General features: G+C 32.9%; 1 protein-coding gene across 3 annotated transcripts in view; it reads left to right on the top strand.

The window, feature by feature from the left end:
• LOC124353154 overlaps positions 1 to 12,923 on the top strand; it is a 29,481-nt gene extending 16,558 nt beyond the window's left edge. The window contains exons 5-10 of one of the 3 annotated variants that reach the window (XM_046803021.1): positions 894 to 978; positions 3,614 to 3,789; positions 4,814 to 4,970; positions 6,822 to 6,980; positions 8,612 to 8,812; positions 12,164 to 12,923. In XM_046803021.1, coding sequence (XP_046658977.1) covers positions 894 to 978; positions 3,614 to 3,789; positions 4,814 to 4,970; positions 6,822 to 6,980; positions 8,612 to 8,812; positions 12,164 to 12,385 — 1,000 coding nt within the window. In that variant the 3' untranslated portion in view covers positions 12,386 to 12,923. Of the gene's footprint in view, positions 1 to 884; positions 979 to 3,613; positions 3,790 to 4,813; positions 4,971 to 6,821; positions 6,981 to 8,611; positions 8,813 to 12,163 lie in introns of all 3 variants that reach the window. The other 2 variants (XM_046803020.1, XM_046803019.1) reach the window with 2 other exon arrangements.
• Positions 12,924 to 21,076: the final 8,153 nt, after the last annotated feature.

Raw genomic sequence — 21,076 nt, 5'->3', positions numbered from 1 at the left:
TGCTGGATAGGGTAAGCATCCCTCCGCCGCTGTGATGCCGCCTTCTCGCAGTACCCCCACCACTGCTCGGCACTCGCCCGCTTGCTCTATCCCCCTGACCTGGCCACTACCACTTAGCGGCTAACCTCACACCAAAATGCAAGCTCCCTGGATACGTCTATGGCTATATTAGTCTGTTTAATTAATATTTTACGCTTGTATAGATTTACATACAAAAAAATATTCTTGTAGAACATGTACAGTAAGTAGCTGCAGTGTAAAAAAATGGCATGACCGAGACACAATCCACACAGCTGATAACAACTACAATATATTTTTTTATGAAACCACTTGTTATAAACATAAGTCTTTTGCCAGTTCTAAGGTTAAATAAGATATTAAAATGAATCCAGTCAAGAAGTCTTATTGCTATTGTTGTGTCAGTCACCATGTTAATGCTAGTTCATGCTAAATACTAGCTTATAAGGGTATTAAGTGTTGTGATTGGAGAATTCTGTTTCTAACTCTCTAGTAGTTATTTGAACATTCACAATGACGATATTGAACACTAGTTGAATAAAATAAATCTAACATTTGATTACAGAGGAAATTGTGTATCACTTATATGAAGGATGTATTCTCAATGGATCAAATACTTTTACTGAATGTAGTAATACATTAATTACTTTTCGACTAGATTCTTCCTTTCCCCATAGCGTAAACAAGTGTGAATCAATCGTGTTTCTTAAACAAATTCACAACCCGCATATTCATGTTCTCTGGTATATATAGTCTTGGTTACTCAATTGGTGATCCAGCTTTATAAATATCAAAAACATAAAATAAAACACGTTTTTTTAAATGTTTAAATGTGTTTCTTACAATGTGTTTCTCATATGTGGCAGTATCCGCAGGAATGAGGCAGCCTGTGATAATACTTCCAACCACCTGGATGAGATCATCGACAACAAACCAGCACAGCTTGATTCAACATCCGTCGTAAGTGTGACTCAGCTTCAATATCTTAGGTAGCAGTAATTTATTCTGAAACAGCAGGCTAATTGTTCACTCAATAATTTATACAATCTACATAAAAGAGCCAATGATATTGGCAGCCATCTTGACTTCAGCTCCATAAAAACAACGTTAAACTTCAAACTTTTATGGAATTATTTTTAGTCATAGAATAAATTTTAAGAGGTGTTACTTTTTAAGAGGTATTTGCGAAAAAAAGAATTTTATAAAAAAAAAAATATTTATTCATCTTGTTACCTTCAAAATAGTCCCAATTAGATATTATGCACTTGTGCCAGTGCTTCTTCCAGTCCTCGAAACACTTCTCAAACTCAATCTTTGGGATAGTATTTAGCTCTTCCAGAGATGCACTTTTAATGTCATCTATGCTTGTAAAACTACAACCCTTTAAGGGTCTCTTTATTTTTGGAAATAAAAAAGCCATATGGAGCCATGTCTGGAGAATATGGATGCTGGAGCCTCGTTACAGTACTGTATTTGGCCAACAATTCATGAACAAGCAATGAAGTGTGAGCAGGTCCATTGTCATGGTGCAAAAGCCATGAATTGTTTGTCACAAATCCAGGCATTTTTTCCGGATTGCTTCATGCAAACGCATTGAACTTGTAGGAGGTACTCCTTATTGAGCGTTAGATCTTTTGGCAAGAATTCATGATGCACTATGCCATTAAATTGTAGAACATAACCTTTACATTTAACTGCACCTGTAGAGGCTTATTCGATGTTGGTGATCCAGAATGCTTCCACTGGGATGATTGAGCCTTAGTTTTCAATGTGATATCCGTAAACCCATGTTTCGTTATCCATTATAACACATTTCAATAATTCTGAATTGTCGTTGACTTTATTATTTAGAGACCCCTAAGCAACTTTAATTTGCCACTGTTTTTGGTCAAAATTCAACAATTTTAGAGCAAATTTTGCTGCCACACGTTTCATACCCTTAAAACAAATAACATAAAAACAAATTTCATTGATATGCCAATTGATACATTATCAGAGACTTCTCTGATCTTAATACAGCAATACTTCGTAACCATTTCTTCCACTTTTTTCAACTTTTTCATTGGTTATTGATGTGCTGTGGACTGTTCATCATCTTCAATGTCTTCACGGTCATCTTTGAAATGTCTATATCACTCGTAAACCCTTCTTTTAATCATAGCAGACTCACTATAGGTCTTTGTTAACATTTCCCACACTTTCTTACACTTCATTATTCACATAAAATTTGATAACAAATTCTTTTACTAAAATTGTTTACCAAATAAGAATTTGCTGAGTTCATACAACATGCCTAATCTTAGCAGCTGCTACTGAAAAAGTAAACAATGAATACAGTTGGAAATTGTGTTATACTTCAGGAGCATGAAAAGTAATGTAGTAGAAATATCTTGACGATTGGACTCTTCAAACGGCGAAACTTGATTGGACCTCCCTGGGATTTGAACCCGTGATCTCTCGGTTAGAGAGCCGAGACTATAACCATTAGTCTACGGAGGAGGACTACGGTGAAACTGAAATTTCGTTTACTTTTCAAACTTACCTCATACTTAAAACATTGACTACGGTGGACGCACATTAATAATATACCAGCTGTCTCAAAGTCAGTTCATCATGACACTTAGTGAAGTGTCAATACACATCAACCGCTTTTTAGTTTCTTTAATATTTTAATTGGTTATACTGAAAAATTCTCTTAACTTGCATTTTATAAGCAAACTAAAAAGTATATTAAAATGACATACAGTTTATAATTCTTTGATAAAAAATAATGGTGTAAAAGGGTTTGAAAGTGAAATATTGTTCTTTTATGGAAACCTTGTACCTTTATGGATACTTATCTTCCATAAACATAATATCACCTTGATGTACGTTCTGGTGCTTTACCTTTTTTTCATTTTTCTACTATTTAATAATTAATAATTCAGAGTATGAGACTGGTAAAAAATTTTGTTATATACCAATAGATCTGTAGATGAGAATTTAAATTATACCTAGATGTAATTTGCTCAACATGAAAATGTATTAACTTAGAGAATTTCTTGAGAGAGAGATACACTATCCTTTTACAATATTTAAACTAAATTGTTCTCTATCAAGTTTCCTTCTTACCTCAAATTTCCCTTCCCAATAGGGCCTAATACAGCTACACTGAATTTTCTTTGCTGACCCCTTTAACATTGTGGCAATATCGTCCTTAGTTGTTAAAAAATGTATTTTAGAATTAAGACAGTGAAATTAAATTTGGATTAAAACACGATTGAAACCATATGTCTGGTTTGAATTGCATATAAAATTTAGCATGTACATTTAATTTATAATTAGTTCCAGAGAATGCGTGTTCAATTTTATTCTTTATTCAACCAACAAATTATAAAATTTCATATAGCAAAAGCGGTTTTATTAGAGAATTTCAAGAAAAATTTCTTGTTTAAAGCACATTATAATGGTCTTAAACTATAACCCTGCATAATATACTACAATGTTACTTAACACAATGTGACATCAAACAATGTTTATTGTCAAGGTGTGTTTAAACACTAAAGATTGTTTAATTTTCATTTCTAACAATGCAAGTGCTTGTTGATTGTTTCAGAGTGCTGAGCACAACCAGACTATGCCAATGTCATCACATGTGGAGCCACAGACAAAGCTGGATTATTCTTTTAAAGACTCATCAGGATTAGATTTCTTGGCTAATACTGCGATGACAATGTCCCAGCAGGATTTGGAGAGTCAACAGAAGAATTCTTCAAGTAACAGGTTGAATGGGTAATTACAAAATTAAATATCCAATTCATTTTATTCAATTTGAAATTCTTTAAGTGTTGAATCCGTTTATATATCTTTTTGTAGCCATTGCTTGCCTGTTTTTTTTAATTATCAAAGAGTATAATAACAGTTTTTATTACTATTTTGCTTTTATTTGTAATGTGAATAAAAAACCAATGTCAATAAATGAGTTGCATCTCCAAGAAGTCCATCGGTAATAAAATCAGGGTCATTATCTGTGTCATCTTGGAATAAATCATCACTTTCACTGTCACTTGAAAATCTGAATAAATCTTCTAGCACTTGATTGTCTTCAATAATGTTATGCTTCATTGTATTTACTCACAAAATCTTTGTAAACTAAAGTAATAGCAAGCAAAACAATAGCAAAGCAGACGACGAATTAGCAGCACGATAACAAACGGCCGAATCCGACGTTACAATGAGTTCATATTAAACCACTTTTTTCAATATTCCAGATGATTGCCAAAAAATTTCATAGGTCATAATCCATAGAGTAAGAAAAAAACATGGAAATAGCAAATGACTATCAGTGCCGAAGTCCAAATATGTTTAAATGCGTTTTTAATACTGTAAAAGTCGTTGCCGTCAAAAGACGTTAGCATTCTATAGAATTCCATGTGCACCGTCAAATGATGTTGTCGGCAGTAAAAGTGTTAAGGAAATTGTGTTAGGTTTTTCTGGAGCAATTTCACTTTTACTGGTGAAATTATTTTATATATGTGATTCTTATTAATTAAAATATACCGGGTTACAGAAACAACCAACTTTTTTGGTATTACTTCTTACTTGTCTTTTTTTTTATTCCATTATCCCTATCTCGTGTGTTCTCTTCCATATAATTTAAATTTGTTATGCTAATAACATTTCTCATTTGTTTTTCATCGCCATTCATGTTTTTGAATCTGTTAGTTATTATTTTCTGTTCTGCATAATGTAATTATTTTAAACATATATAATACATACTTTTATAAACACAGATTAGTATGAAAATATTTTACAGGTCGTTCAGTGACTTTAAATCAGAAAACAACTACTGTAACCAAAAATCTGAACTAATCATGGGGCATTCTGGAAAGACAAAGACGACGACAAAAGAGATCCCAACGTGGAATAATTTTCTGGAGCAAATGATCTGGAACTCTACCTCTAATAATATGGCAAGTATATATATGTTTTACATTTAATACTGGGTTGAAGTCAACATAGTATGTGATTATTTTAAAATTGAATCTATAAAAAGAGTTGTAAAAATTTTATTAATAATAATGTTAAATGTTAAAAGACTGGACTTTTAAATATTATTATTCTTAATCAGGGAAATTGAATGTGTACCAGTTCCACATGAAAGTGTTAGTTCAGAAAGCTTCATTCCTTGCAGAATGCCTAGTCAGGACCTTATATTAAAAATCATAATTTATTGTAAAACATGGTTCTATTTAAAAATGTTTATTAAACAAATTAGTTTTTAGCCATTGTCAAATATTAAATTTTTTAGGTGCAGTTCATTTTTAAAATTGTTACTCTATTGCTCATAATAATGCTGACTGAAATTACAGTAAATAGTTTTGGATAAGTCATGGACGTAGTCAGCAAGTGAGTCCAAGGGGACCTGACCCCCTCCAAATTTCAATTTTTTAAATTCATTTTTTTGGAAACGATTATTATTATTTACATAACTCAGTATTACTGACATGTACTGCTGAAGGATCGTTCTCAACAACAAAATCGGGTCAAGAACTTTTTAAGGAACAAAATGTGCCTTACTCTCTGTCCTCTACGAAAAAATATCAGTTGTCTGAACCCCCCTAATTTTCTTTTCTTGGTGTAAGTAAGTAAATCGTTGTTTAGACATTCTTTTAACCCTTTAAGGAGTGTGTGTAAACTATACATAATGAGTAAGGACGTCATATGACGTTTAGCCTCTGTATTTTTGTATTATCGTAAATGCAATGCTATTACTGATTGCCTTTAACCCTCTCCCGGGCAAACGCCTCGGCAGGGCGCCTGGCTCAAAAGTCCAAACGCCTCCAACTGCTTTATCAACGCCCTCTGCTTTGTGCTGCTGTCATACGGTTGTTTAGGGAACTAATACTGGAAATATCTATTGGCAGTGTCATTGTTGCCTTGTTTATTCATAGTTTTATGACTAGGGACGCTATCTAGGATTAATAATTTGAAACGGTTCATTGATTACTTCATTGACGGTGATCTAGTTGTTTAGTAGTAATTCTTTCTGACTTGTGCTGCTATGTTACGTAATTTGATGAACTATTTGAGACTTTTTATAACCACTCATTTACTGAAATCATTTTGTTAGTTGTTTTCAGAATCAATCAAAACAAGATTTTTCATGTAAGTTTGACTTTTTGTTTGATTTTAATTTACCTCATAAGTATAATATTTTTAAAAAAATAAATACAACATTATTATAGAGGATTTAATCATCTTTGTAACGATGCACAATACATAATAGTTTTATTAAAATAAAGTTCTTAACTTAGTAAAAACGCGAATAAGTGTCCCCTCCTATCAGAGCGCCCGATTTAATTCAGCCCAGTAGCGCCAAAAGCACGTCGCGGTAATTCGACCGGGAGAGGGTTAAGTAGATTTGTCTGTAAAGTGGTTCCATCTGTCGGCAACATAGTTAACTTCCATGTTTGTGCTCGCAATCACTTGTAATCTGATTTTACCACCAGATCGCAGTAGCCACTTGGTAGAAGCCACAGACTCAAGGTCGCATCGCTTTGCTGTCAGAATATGCCGCCATATTATACTAGCCATTCCTTGTATACTGCATACTGTGGCCATATTTAGAGTGACATATTTGTTAAGCAACCATCTAGTGTGTTACTGTTGTCTAAATGGCAGACAATATTGATTGACTCTGCCGTAGTGAGGAAATGAGACACTTGGTTAAACCAAATTACCGAAACTACAAGGTCCATTGATTCCTAAGAAGATGCAACAGATTTGTTACTAACCTCTCACAACATTAACTGTGTCCCTAGAGTGGAGTGTCCTGCAAGTACGGCTGCCACACGCCCTTCTCTAATAAGACAGTCCAACAAGAACACGAGACTCACTGCGTGCTGCAGCCCTTCGAGTGTCCCTTCCCCGAATGTTCCTGGTTCAATCAGCTGCGGAGTTTGGACACTCACATCTACATTGTAAGTCCGATTTTGTTACTAAATACTGCACTCTTTTTATTCATTTAAATTGTCTTGTATTTGTTTAAAAACTACTGGTTTTGTATAGAACATTTTAGTCATGACCAATATTCAAGATCTTTATTGGTCTTTACCACATTCTCTGCGGGTTACACGCCGGCGTGTAACAGTGATGTTTGCCAAATAGCAAGTTACACGCCAGCGGTTAACAATGCAAGCTACAAGTCTCGTTGTTGCTTAGCTATCGGTTGAAGTCAATTAGGACCGTTTCCCCTTAGTTGTTCAAGTCTGTATTCATATAGGGTTACGTTGGTTTTAGTTTTTGGGAATTTTTTGGGTTTACAGGTAACTTGTAAATTGTAAACATTATTTTTTAAAGGTTTTGGAAACATAAGTAATAGCGGTTAACAAACTAAAACATGAACAATATGAACAGAAAGACCACTTTGACTTCAAAATGTGACCATATTCTGATCTTTAGAATACATACAGTAAGTTTTTATGAATTTTTATTTTTCAATTTTTTTGGGTTCTTTTTAACATATGTTACTGCAGCGAATGTGTTAAACACATTCAACAGTGCAGTAGACTTCGTCAAGTTACTAAACTATTCTAAACTAAAACTAAAACAGACTGTTCAGATTTTACCTACTGAATCCTGCCTACCAGTAAATATATAGATCTGTATAATTAATAACAATAACCAAACAACCAACAGATCTATATAAATGAACAATAATAACTAAATAACTATTAACATTTTTAACATGGATACAATTTTAAAACTTAACACCCTCAAAACTGAATAAATAGATACATTGAGATACAAAATAAAAAATTAATGTTGTGTTATTACATATAAGCATTCATCCATATAGTAAAATATATTAACTTTTAACCAGGAGTTTAAAACTGTTTTAAATTTTACAAAAGATACATATCTAGCGTGTAATGGTAACTTGGTAAACAGTTTAATTTTCATAAAAAGATTACTGCATTTTGTTTTGGTTAATTTAACTGGTAAGAGTTGTAACAGATGCTTTGTTCTAGTTGGGTAATCATGAATGTCCTGTCTAGTAGTAAAATTTAGTAGTTGTTTCTTTACTCTTATGAGACAGTAGAATATATACATATTAAGTTTATTTAAACTTAATAGGTTTATACAAACTAGACATTCCGTACTTTATTAATCAATAAATTTAAATATAAACAGCTAAATTAAAGAGAATTATTTGTTCAATACCTCGTTAAGAACGTACTGAATATAGATATGTATTTACCACTAGGTGATACTTCACCTGCTCGTTGAGCCAAATTCGGATTATTTGTTTTTATCACTATTTATTCTAAATTAGTAAGTCAGTATGTACATTGTGAAACAAATGCTGTTTGCTTGTCATTTTCGGCTTACTCTGCTCGCTTGTTATGAAAAGTATAATTGTGTTGTGTACCAAAACCAGCATACATATCCTACCGTTGGCTTTGAAAATTGTTAAATTTTGTTAAACTTTTGTGTGTATTGGCATTTTTTAATTCTAGAAAATGATAACAACGCAGAAGAAAGATTCTATTAACATATCTTGGGTAATGTAATTTTAAGTTATGTACCTAATATATTTGTTATTTGCCAGGCTCACAATGAAGTAGTCTTGAATGCTGAAAGTACTTTCACAGTCAGTTTTGGGAGCGAGTTGTACAACTCATCCTTCGGTGCTGGACCTTCAAATACGGGACCGAAAAGGCTGTGCTTCCTTCAGCTAGTTAAAGACAGGCTGTTTGTCATATCTGTTCTGGGAAATTTCCAAAGCATGCAGGTGTACGTTTATATACAGGTGAGAGAAGGAATTTGGTGATATGTAACTTTTTCTTTCTTATTATGTGTTCAAAACAAAATAAAATAATACTTATGTTCGTTAAACAAAGCACAATGAAACAAGACCTATTGAAAGTGCATGAACTTATTCTGAGGAGCACAATTTGTGACAAAGCTCTTGAATGTGAAGAATTTCTCTTTATAAAACATTGAAATTCTTTTCAGTAACACTTAATGGAAAATACGAGGGTAAATCAAATATAAACGGTAGTGTATTTTTGTATCTTCATTTGAGGATCTTATATAATTATTATTTTTTTTAAACATTTTTCAATATACACTCCTGCATGATCTACACATTGATAATGCAGAAAATTGGCAAATAAAATTCGCCTATAGTTTAATAAAATGTTGCAAGGACAATAGAATTTGAATGGCACGATATTGTCATCTGTAAGGATTAACCTTGAGACAGTGTACTGTCCCCAAACTGTGACTGCAAAAGAGTTAAAATTTCAGGTGGTTTAATGCCTTCATTGGTTAAAAACTTTATGATAATCCGTTGCGCAATAGACTTTTTGCTCGGTCATCGCTGTACAGAACACTAACCAGAACGGTTCCCCCACTCCTCGTAATCCAAACATCTACTCCATACAGCATTATCTAGTTCTAGTTCAACCTGCATTCTAAGAACAATAGCAAAATTACCATTTATAAAAATGAATAAATGATTTATTTCCATACAGTAGAACCCCTCATATCCGGCCTCGGTTTTACCGCACCTCGGTTTATCCGGCCACTTCCCGGAAGCCAATATCGAAATTTATTTACCACGGCTTGCAGACGCGCAGTTGCACGCACTAGTCTCCCACGACTCTTGCGTTATTTTGGTGTATCTATTTGTTTACATTTTCCTGTGTTGTCCTCAGTTGAGCTAATAGGTTTAACCTGTAAACAGTTCGTTGATTATTTCCAGTGCGGTTAGTACAGTACAGTACAATTGTTTTGTTTTGTCAAGTGCTGTGTACTGTAGGTTGATTTATCCGGCCGAATCGTTATCCGGCCAGGGGCTCGGTCCCGTGGTGGCCGGATATGAGGGGTTCTACTGTATAAATAAGGTAAATATAAAATACATGTAATAAATGGAAATAATGTTGGCCTGTTACTAGTATATGGCCAACATGAGTTCAGTATTTTTTACAAAACATTATAAAGCTAGAGCACGCCTGCATTACTATAAATACAATTTATCACAAATCAAAATAAAAATCCGCAATATCTGTTGCAAACAACTGTGCTAAATTAACCAATTCATTGTTTACAATTTTACATTAAATGCAAGATTTACCATTTAGATCGAGATAGGCTAAGGCTAATAAACGTAAATAATTTTGCAGATATAAATGGAATTTACTTGCAAGGATCAACTACTTACTTTTTATATATATTCAGTTTCATACAAGTTAATATTTCCTTCATTGTGTGTGACACACATAAGAACAAACAGAACAAATTAAGAAACAACAATGATAGCTTATGACATTAAGAGGTATACAATTTTTATCTAACTTAAGACTGAATTCAAAAAATCAATTTCGGCGTTTTGTAATAGCCAAGATTGCAATTGATTGCAGAAACCTTTTAAATTGGTACACATTTTTATATTATTTGGTAACTGGTTGAAATACTTAGGGCCATTGTACCCATAAGCCTGTCTAAAAATAATTTTGTTAACTTTTGGGATTTTAAAAACATTTTTATGTAAATTTCGAGTTTTATAAAAAAGAGTATTAGTGCCTTGATTTCCACTTCTGATATAGAACAATCTCAGAACTTTAAATATATATATAGATGTTGGATCGGTAATATTTTAAATTCAGAATAAATAGGAAAAGAACTTTCCCATTTTCGTTTTGCCTTAATGATTCGTATAAAATGGTTTTGTGTAACTCTTATTTTGTCTATTAAGTATTTGAAAGCTTTGCCCCAACAAATTATTCCATATTAAATTCGAGAATGAATTAATGCAAAATACACAGTGCATATATACAGTGTTTATATATGATTTAGCCTTGCATATTCATGGTAATCATGTGGTATTACTGAATATTTAGTAACAACTAGTAATTTTAATTAAATATAACAAAGGACATTAAAATTGATTGTTATTGGAAACAGACAAGATTTTTAACAGTAATGTGAATTTCCGACACTTCAGACTTATCAAAAACATGAACATTGCCATAGTACATGACATAATTTCAAGTCTGGGTTGTGGCAAATAGACTGTTGCGTAGTGCATTTAGGTATGAAATATATTTTTATAATTCGCACGAGTATAGAAGATTAGTATTAAAATTACTATTTGGGACCTCTTTACATTACTAATAAATAATAAAGCCAGGCTTGCAAAGATATTTCTTGAACAATAGGAGATTATAATAAGCCATTGCTGTGGTTTAAGATATCCTTGTTAAGCAAGTGGGCTTGCTGCCATCTCAGAGCTAAACTCTTGATGCAAATTTTAGGCATGAGTTTTCTATAAAAGACTTTCAAGAGATAGATTAACTCAAATTCTTTGAAATTTCAATCATAAAATTAAGAGGAGAATGGCTGAAATAAAACAAACAATCACAACAAAATACAGATTACACGGTTTTTAATTGAAAAAGTTTTGAAGCCCTGAAACTGAAGAGCAAAACTGTTTGTATAAACACAGTAATATAACTTACATTTCTGTACTGTTTTGGTTGAATAGCTTCTAAGATTCCAGTAGTTACCAATTGATTAGGGTTCAAATCCCTTTGGTTCACATGAAGAAACTTTACAGTAAATTATGAAAAATAAATAGGCATATTTAATGTAAATATTATTTCAGTGTTTAAATTAATTTTATGCAGATTTTTAAAACAATCATACACAATATCCACACATCACGTTTTAAATATCAGGACGTCACTGCGTGCTTTGCTAGGCCAATTCAGCTAGCTTTGCTTGTTTGATTGTACCCTAGGCTTTCTTTCTTGAAAAGTATACATAAACTTTGTAAATTTAATACTAAAACAGTATTTCCATAACTATGGATTCTATGTTCCCTACTCTCCTATTTCCTTGCGTTATGGGAAGTATTGCATTTAAATTGTTTGCCAACATCTTGTACAAATACTCTGGTTGCCAACATCTTTTGTACAAATACTCTGGTTGCCAACATCTTTTCTACAGATACTCTGGTTGCCAACTGCTTCTGTATACATACTCTGTTTGTCAACATCTTTTGTACAATCACTCTGGTTGCCACATCTTTTGTACAGACACACTGGTTGCCAACATCTTTTGTACAAATACTCTGATAAATGTTGTTTGTCAACAGTACCTGAATGACAATCACCACTGGTTCTCCACAGCTGCATTGGAGGTAACCCACCCAGACGGAATGTTACACCAGTGGATTGGCCGTGTCCAGCCGTTGAGCTTCACTCCCACCAAGTTAATTGCGCGTCAGGCGTGCCTCATATTCAACATCACCGTTGACCAGTTGGCTGCTGCCCCATTTTGTTTACACACTATGGTCCGCACCCATGAACTTGGGTGAACCTCAAGGCACTGTAATTGTGCCACTTTTGTTGATTTACCATTTGTCATTGTATAGCTGTCAGTATTTCTACGACTGTACAATTTTATTGATAAGTTTTTTCGTGTGAAGGAGTTCACAACTCAGTATTATTTAGGTTTAGTTACTAGCACCAAATCCGCCCACACCTCCAGAACAGTTCTGGAAATAATTTTACTTTAAGTAAAGCATGTAGTCAATTTGTTTCTACAGCAGATAAACAATTTTATATATGTTAATATTATTTATAATAAGACCAAAAACATTATACACATTGCTTTTATTCACTTTACTTTTGCAAAATTTCTTTCAACAGTAGGGATTAGATTTTGTATTCTGCTCTTTAACCCTTTGAGTGCCACACGAAGTGGTGGAGGTCATGCAGATAGTGCCAATCATTTGTGACAGGTCATTCCCCTCAGTGCCAAGCACTATTTTTTGTTACTGCAGTTTTTTTCTAAAAAATTAACACCATCCTTAATAATTAACATAATGGGACACTTTTTGCTTTATTATTTAGAGCAAGATACAGGCTACAAATTGGTATATATATATTCTGACCATACATTAAAAAAAAATTATATGTGTAAACAAAAGTACAAAAACAAGAAAAACACATTTTTTTGTTTAAGATACAAAAAGGTATTTATTCATTTTTGTTTTATTAGTTTTATTTGCCAATTTTATGTTCCCCGTGTTAGTTGGAGTAAATGTACCAAGTTTCATAAAAATACATTTATATATAACTGAGTTTTGAATTTTTTGTATATATTGCTGCAAAATGCTGAAAACCTGCACCAACATGCACGTTTACTCTTGTTCATGTAAAATATATTTTACTAGTTTTAAGAAATTAAATCAAGGTAGATTATTCAACTGTTATTTATTTATTATGAACAGACTTAAATGAATTACTTTGGGCTTATTTCATTAGGCCTATTATACTAAATCCTTCAGATGAAATAACTGAGTGAGTTTGTATCACCGCACTACTTTCTGATTGTATACATTGAAGTAATGTATTTTTGCTTAAGGGCGATCTGTTCCTTTTACTCATTTCGGCAAACTATACCTTGTTCAATAATGAAATTGAACTGAAGTAATTGAAGTAGGAAACTTTTAAAACACTAACCAAAAATGTCAACACAGCCATACTAGACAGCTAGCAAAAACAACTGAACGTAAACAAAACGACTGCAGCGTGACAACAGGCAGTTCGCGCCACAGCTTTCTAGATATCAGCTACATAAAAAGATTGTATACTATATATACAAACTATCACTACGTGAATTATGTCGTACATTTCTTGGGTTTTAATTTGATACGTTTTATGATATCATATGTCAATATTTAGCAACAGGATGACCAATATTCAATATATAGCAACAGGATCTAGTCGGCTCTTGGCAATTTTCGTCAATACCATCGGGCCGATTACTTGGCACTATGCGGAAACGTTGCTAGGCCGATTATATTGGCCCTTGGCACTCAAATGGTTAAGGGCATTGATACAAGTACAATACAGAGGTGCTGTAATGAGTCAAGGTTTTGTGATTTACTGTACGTGCAATATTTATGCTCAAGAATTGTGGTGCTGAAAGCATTCTGAAGTGTGGGAAGAGTAATTAGTCAAGCCTTCTTACACATGTGATTTCTTCTTCTTGCTTTCTAAAAACATATCAATATGTGAATCATGCTTTAACACAATTGACCTTGAAAATAATAAATATATCAGTAGGTAATCAAGCTTTCAACTAAGTCCCCATTAGAACCTATCAGGATGGATATGATCGTAAATTGTTGTTCCTATTCTCTGTATATATTTCTTGTCATTTTCCTGTCATGAAATTTAATTCAATTTGTATAAGTACAAAATGTCAGCTTTTTATATTTAGTTTTATTACTTTTTTGTATATATATGTAATTGTAATGTTGAACGGCAGCTACCACATGTTTTAGTGGCCAATGTATTTGGTCATATACATCAATTGAATTATATGTTAAAACTAACCAGACTGTTTTGGTTTGTAATATATTTTTAAATATCATTTTTGTAATCATGTGTCATTATGTTTTCTTCATGGAAAATGTTCTTTACAAAGCTGATTAGAGTTTTGATTCCATCACATCCCACTGTTAAAATAAATAATTATTATTATTAGTAAATTTCCACTGTTAGGTTTTACAGTGATTCTAATCAAATAGAAAATAATTAACAGTATCACACCATTTTTGGCATTATTTATTTGTGGTCGCTGTCGTTAAACATAACCAAAGTAACATGACAGTAATTTTTCGTTTTGTTTGTTGAAGGAAAGTTCAATTCTTTAGTATAGATTTTTAGTTGTATAGAAATTTTTAAGGTTAGTTATGTTTTTCTATTTTATATTGTCTATTTGTTTTAAAAAGTTACAAATATACAACGTTTTTAATCAAGTGTTTTTTATTCACCCCTGAAATCTTATCCGAGTAATAATTATTCAGTTAATGATCACTACCAAACTTCAGTCCCCTTCAAAATACTCTATTAGACACAATGCATTCGTTAGAAAGGTCCACCGAATTTAACAATTAAGTTTAAATTCTCCGATCTGTCATTTTTTAGGGGGAATATCCAACAAAGGCTTGAGAGACTCGTAGACTTATTAAATATTTGAATATGAGCTATTCTCAGTGCAATCAGGAAGTCATTAACTATCATTGATGTTTGATGTTCTATCATTAATTACTGTGTTGGCTACAATTATTATTGCTATATATTGTAAAGAAAAGTTGTAGTTATCTTGATTCATGTTTTTGTAACAGTAACTTTTCCTTTAATTTGCAATAATGCTCGTTGATCCCAATGAAGTTCAATAAACCATCTTAGAATTGATTGTTGTCATTGAAATACATATTTAATCATAATGACATTAAGAAACGCTAATTAATTGCTAATTGGTCAATTCAGGTAACAGCCTGTGCTAGGCCTGCTACTCGAGTTGGCTTTGCTCACGAGCCGAGCGTCTGACCGAGAGATCTCTTAAGCATGGAGTCCACACGGTTAAGTATGTGCTGTTAAGTTCCAACATGCTTAACCATGTGTTTTATGTGTTTGGGGGATTTCAAATAATTGCTCCACAATCAAATAATTGCTATTCAACGCAATACCTGCCTGTTAAGGTTGTAGGAGCAAAACAGGTTCTAAAAAAAGGAATAATGCTGCAAAACAATAGAATCTTTTCCGTTTTTTCCAGTTATAAAATATATATATTTTACCATACGAACTGATATTTCGGGTTACAGAGCAGATTAGCTTGTTTTGCAGAAGGTCAGAAAACTGTCCTCATTTTTTGTTAATTTGGTTGTATCTCAAAACCACAAACCAAAATTTAATCTTTCTCAAGTATTTTTCCCCCCAATTTTGATCTAATGTGAAATTTTATCAATAGTGACATGATTGAAAAAATTATAGTAAAATGTTCCTTTAATAAAATATACAAATGAGAGACTTAATGAGGGACAGAAATAATTACATTTTATTTAAAACAATCAAGAATCGCATGTACAATGTCTGTAAACACTAGGTATAAAATGTTATCTTCACAATTCGCTGTGTCCGCCCCACCTCTGAACCAATCTGAGGTGAAATGGAGTAACCAATGTGAATGTATCACACCTAAATCAGTATTTATGTATTTATTTGAGTTCTGAACTATAATTAAATGCACAATTTATTATAAACATTATTACTTAACGTATACCCTTCCTTGAACACCTTGCTGCATTTTATTAATGATTATATATTTCTTAATGTTACTGAAATGAACCGTTAATTTTTATACTAAAAACCAAACTAATAAAAAGAAACCAACATTTTAAGATACATTGTCGCAAGTAATGTTCGTAGTCAAAGTAATCTGCACATTTTAGAGCTCTGTTATAATACATTCTTATTAAACACACCGGAAAATGTTATGAAATTTATTCAATGGAGGGTAGCATCTTCGTGACCATATTTTCTGTTTTTTTTTTTTTTTAATTTAAATTTCAACCTAATTTACATTTTTTAAACTAATTTGCAAACTAGATGTTCATTGAATTTAATGTATAGAAATAAAATAAAATAATAATTTTATTTATAACAACAAAATTACTGTATAGACTTCTATTTAAAATTTTAAAATTCAAAAATTGCTAGTAGTCATTTAAAATATACTTAGAATTCTATGATTTTCTAGTATACAAACCAGTTTTTACATCTAAAATCAGTCAAAAAATAAAGGAAAAAAACAGAAAATTTTATTTGTTCATTTTTGGTGCTCTTCCTTGGTGGCCAAGTTTAGAACTAATCCTGGGACGTTTTATCTTTAAATGTCACTGGCTATAAAGTTCATTAAATATTGTATTACTTTTTATTTGAATTAACAAATTTTGGAGAAATTTTAATACTGAAAATGGCTTGTAACCCTAATGGATAGGTTTGGGCGCTTTATCTGAGTCTTGAGAATAATACTTTGATAGTACACATTTTGATACATGTTGAAGACACGAACATGGGCTCAGTGTCAAATATGATGGGACCTTAACCGCTCTGTGGCATTTCTAGGCGTGAATCCTTTGGGGCTGTCTCAGAATGGGTTCACACTGAACATGAGGGAACGTGGAAGCTACATCCGGGTCTGAGATGAGCAGAATGGTTCTACCGTTGCCTTCCCCTAGGGTGTTGTCTGACCTTCTCTCATTAAGTAGATTGGTGTCTTATCGGGTTATGGGTCTGATTACGAGACATGGTCACCTGAGGAAGCATCTTCACAGAGTCAGTATCCTTCGGGAGGATCCGCTCTGTAGAATGTGTGACGAGCAGGAGGAAACTGCTGAACACCTGCTCTTTGACTGTCCTACAATAGCAAGGGAGCGGTATGCCATCTTTGGTAGTTTGGACAAGGGTGACAAATTTCCCCAGAGGGGAACGTGATCAGTTGTTTTTGGCGGTTTCTAGAACTGCTGAAACCGTAGACTGGTCGGCCTCATGGTTTTCTTCAGGGGTGCGCAAAAGGCCCTTGAGGCTTAAGGGCATGGCAATACGCCGCCCCATAGAAGTAGAAGAAGTTGCAAAAAATTTTATTCAAAGAAAATAAAGTACAGAGGAAAAAATTATAAGAAAAGCGCTAACATTTACAATACAGGCCCTTCTCGATTCAAGTTACTCACTTTGGACATATAGACATACCACCTAAATCACATGCTGATAGCTGCTACAAAAGAGCTATTTTACCAATTTCCAGTAATCTTATCATTAGTAACTTTGTAAGGTTTTATTTTACACAGGTTGAGATTTACATCTGTCCTCTTCTCAATTTTGCAGCTAATGCTTGTAGTTCAACACTAACAAAAACCATTTCCGGTACTCAGTAAATTTAATAAGTGATTGAAATAGTTCCATAATAGATACCTTAATAAGCATAATGATTTGTGGGTGACTACTGAAGTATACTCTAGCTTGAGAGAACAAATGGAATTTTATCCCTACACAGACAAAATCGAATGAACAGAACGATGCAAGAATGCTTAGTATAAAGCTTCAAAGTAATCTAAGCTTTAACCAGTGGCGGATCCACAGGAGGGGTCATGGCTCCCTCTGAGATTTTGAAAATATACGTTTTTGTGACGGCAACTTCTCATATTGTTACCATAAAAAATAAAATTACCTTAAATTTATGAACTAAACTGTGAGATAAGTAAATTTCTTTCAAAACATTGTATCCAAATGCAAAATTACTTGTTCTGATTATGGAAACCAAAAACTTAGATGGCCCCCTTCAAAAATCATGAGTGAATCATCTCCCTCTTGGCTCTAGCCTCCAAAATTTCAAAAGGATTCCCCTCAGATCCTGCCGTGACTGGTGCCGTGGTTATGAATAACACAACTGTGCTGTAAAACAGATTTGAAAACAACTTTACTTCTATCAACACTCATGGCAGCTTGGGTGGGAAACATGAGATTATAAATATGTATGAACTTGAAACACCTTTAATTGAACTTAAATGGACACTTTATTAAACTTTTCAATCTGATATTGGTGGAACCTTTTTAATTTGCTATTAAAGAATCTCACTTATATGGTTGGTTTGAAAATATTTTTGCATTTCAAAGACATATAGATAAATAAATTACCTCTGATTTTCAGAGCAACTCATGTTACAAGTATTACAAAACCTACATTCAAATAAACTATAACGACAAACCTTAATCTAAACTATTAATTAAATTAAACTATACGAGATAATAAATAAATAACAATGAATACATCAACACACACGTAAAATCGTAATTTAGAATTTAAAAAACTACAGAGATTAAAGTTTTTAATATTTTTTTAACTTCAGAGGAATGTTCTCTTTGAGACACGCAGGGAGGAAATTGTACACCGTCAGGCCAAAGAACTAGAAACTTCTTCCGATCTCCCTTTTGATTTTGGGAAAGTGAAGCAGCCGATCATGGTGGATGCTTCGTTGTGATAGTGAAGCCTCCCTCTAAGTTAGTCTCTCACTCAGGTTCTGAGGCTCCTTGAGGGAAAGAACCTTGTGGATCAAACAGTTAGTAAGTATCCTGCGTATGGTTTCCATAGATAGTATATTTTAAGGCCCCTCAGTAACCAGACACATGAGCGAATCCTCCAAGATTGAAAATGAACCGTATAGCACTGTTCTTGAGTTTTTGTATTCACTCAGTGTTAACTCTTGAAATGCTATTGCCATATGCAGGATAACGGTAAAAAAACACTGACAGGACCAATGACTATGAGCTGAAGTTTTGCTATCTCTGAAGTAGATTCTTAAACCATAATATCATGATAAAAAAACCATATAAAAAATAAAACTTTAGATTTGATCATTTCAAATATAAGTAATACCGAAGTGACACGATGTTTAGATCCGCTTGTAGCTGAAGATCCTTATCATCCAGCGATAGAGGTGAGGTCTGTTATCGCTACTCAACAATTGTGCAAGTCAAGGTCTCCTGACCAAACGGGTCATTGTTATCACAAGACAGACTTCCTTCAGTTACATCGTAGTTTGGCAGAAATTGATTGGTCTCAACTTTATAGTATACATGATGTTAACGATGCGTTAGAATATTTTTATGATAAAGTGTACGGGATTATTAATGAAAACTTGCCCTCGTAAAAAGTCTAAATTGTCGAAGTTCCCTTTCTAGTTTTACTAAAAATATTATTTCAAATTTAAAACTAAAAGACAAAATTTCACAAAAAATTTCATGATCAAGAGTAGGCTACTATATTAGATTTGAAAATTTAAGGTCAATAATTAAGAAAGACATACAAGTTGCTTATGATAACTTTATTCATGAAGCAGAAAATAATATTGTTGGAGATAGTAAACAGTTTTGGAAATTTATAAAGAGTAAAAAGTCAGCCAATAAAACTTTATTTGTGATGGAAAATGATTGGTATTCAATTAAATAATGGTTGTTTGATTGTTGATGGTTTTAAAGACTATTTTAGCTCGGTATATAATGATCACCAAGTGGAACCAACTGTGGAGATGGCAATGAAAGAAACCCCTATGACGGGTGGCGATTGTCTGATTCTGGACCAGGTCACCGACCAGGATGTTAAATTGGCTATGAAAAAGTTGAAATCTAAAACTACTTCAGGACCTGATTTGTTACCTCAGTACATATTCAAAGGCTGTGAAGATATTTTAAATCAAACCGTTAAAATTTTTATACAATTTAAGTTTAAAATCAAGCACATTTCCTGAAAAATGGAAATTGACTAAAGTAACGCCTATTTTTAAAAGCGGGAAGGAATACCAAATACAAAATCATAGACCTGTAGCCGTTTTGACAACACCTGCTAAAATATTTGAAAGCATTATTTACAAATATTTATTTAAACTTTTTTAGTAAATACGTATCTCCTAATCAACATGGTTTCTTGCCTGGACGCTCAGTTAACACAAACCTATTAAGTTTTAACGGATTACGTCTCCTTGGGGTTTGGACTCGTTGACCCAGACTGATGCAATATATCTTGATCTGTCCAAGGCATTCGACACAGTGGACCACTTGATTTTATTGAAAAAACTGCACCATTATGGATTGTCAAGTAACTTAATACATTTGTTTCATTCTTATTTAATAAACCGAAAACAGTTTGTATGTTATAAGGGTTATTTGTCATCTAATTTCTTGGTGCAATCTGGGGTACCTCAAGGGTCAAATTTAGGTCCTTGTTTATTCTTAATTATGATTAACGATTTGTGTTGACCACGTTAAAAACAGTAAAGTCTTTGTTATTTGCTGATGATTTAAAACTTTTTTATTACATTTCTTCAATAAGGGACGCTGAAATACTACAAGCTGATCTGGATAATGTGTATAAATGTGCTAGCCAAAATAAAATGAATTTTTAAATATCGCAAAGTGCCATGTAAATGTCTTTTACCAAATCAAATAGTTCAATAATACATAACTACAATTTAAATGGACAATCAATTACAAGAGTCAATTTAGTTAAAAGAGACTTGGGCGTTACAATTGATAACAAATTATCGTTCAGTACTCATATAGAAACTTGCGTGAATGCTGCGAGTAGAATGATGGGCTTTATTATGAGACAAGGTGCGAATTTTAGAAACATCGGGTCTTTTACTGATGGCGAGAGA

Source organism: Homalodisca vitripennis, chromosome 1 (assembly GCF_021130785.1).
Source record: "Homalodisca vitripennis isolate AUS2020 chromosome 1, UT_GWSS_2.1, whole genome shotgun sequence".
Lineage (NCBI taxonomy): Eukaryota > Metazoa > Arthropoda > Insecta > Hemiptera > Cicadellidae > Homalodisca > Homalodisca vitripennis.
Note: the sequence above shows the minus strand (reverse complement) of the source record. Positions and strands in the feature narration are given on the sequence as shown.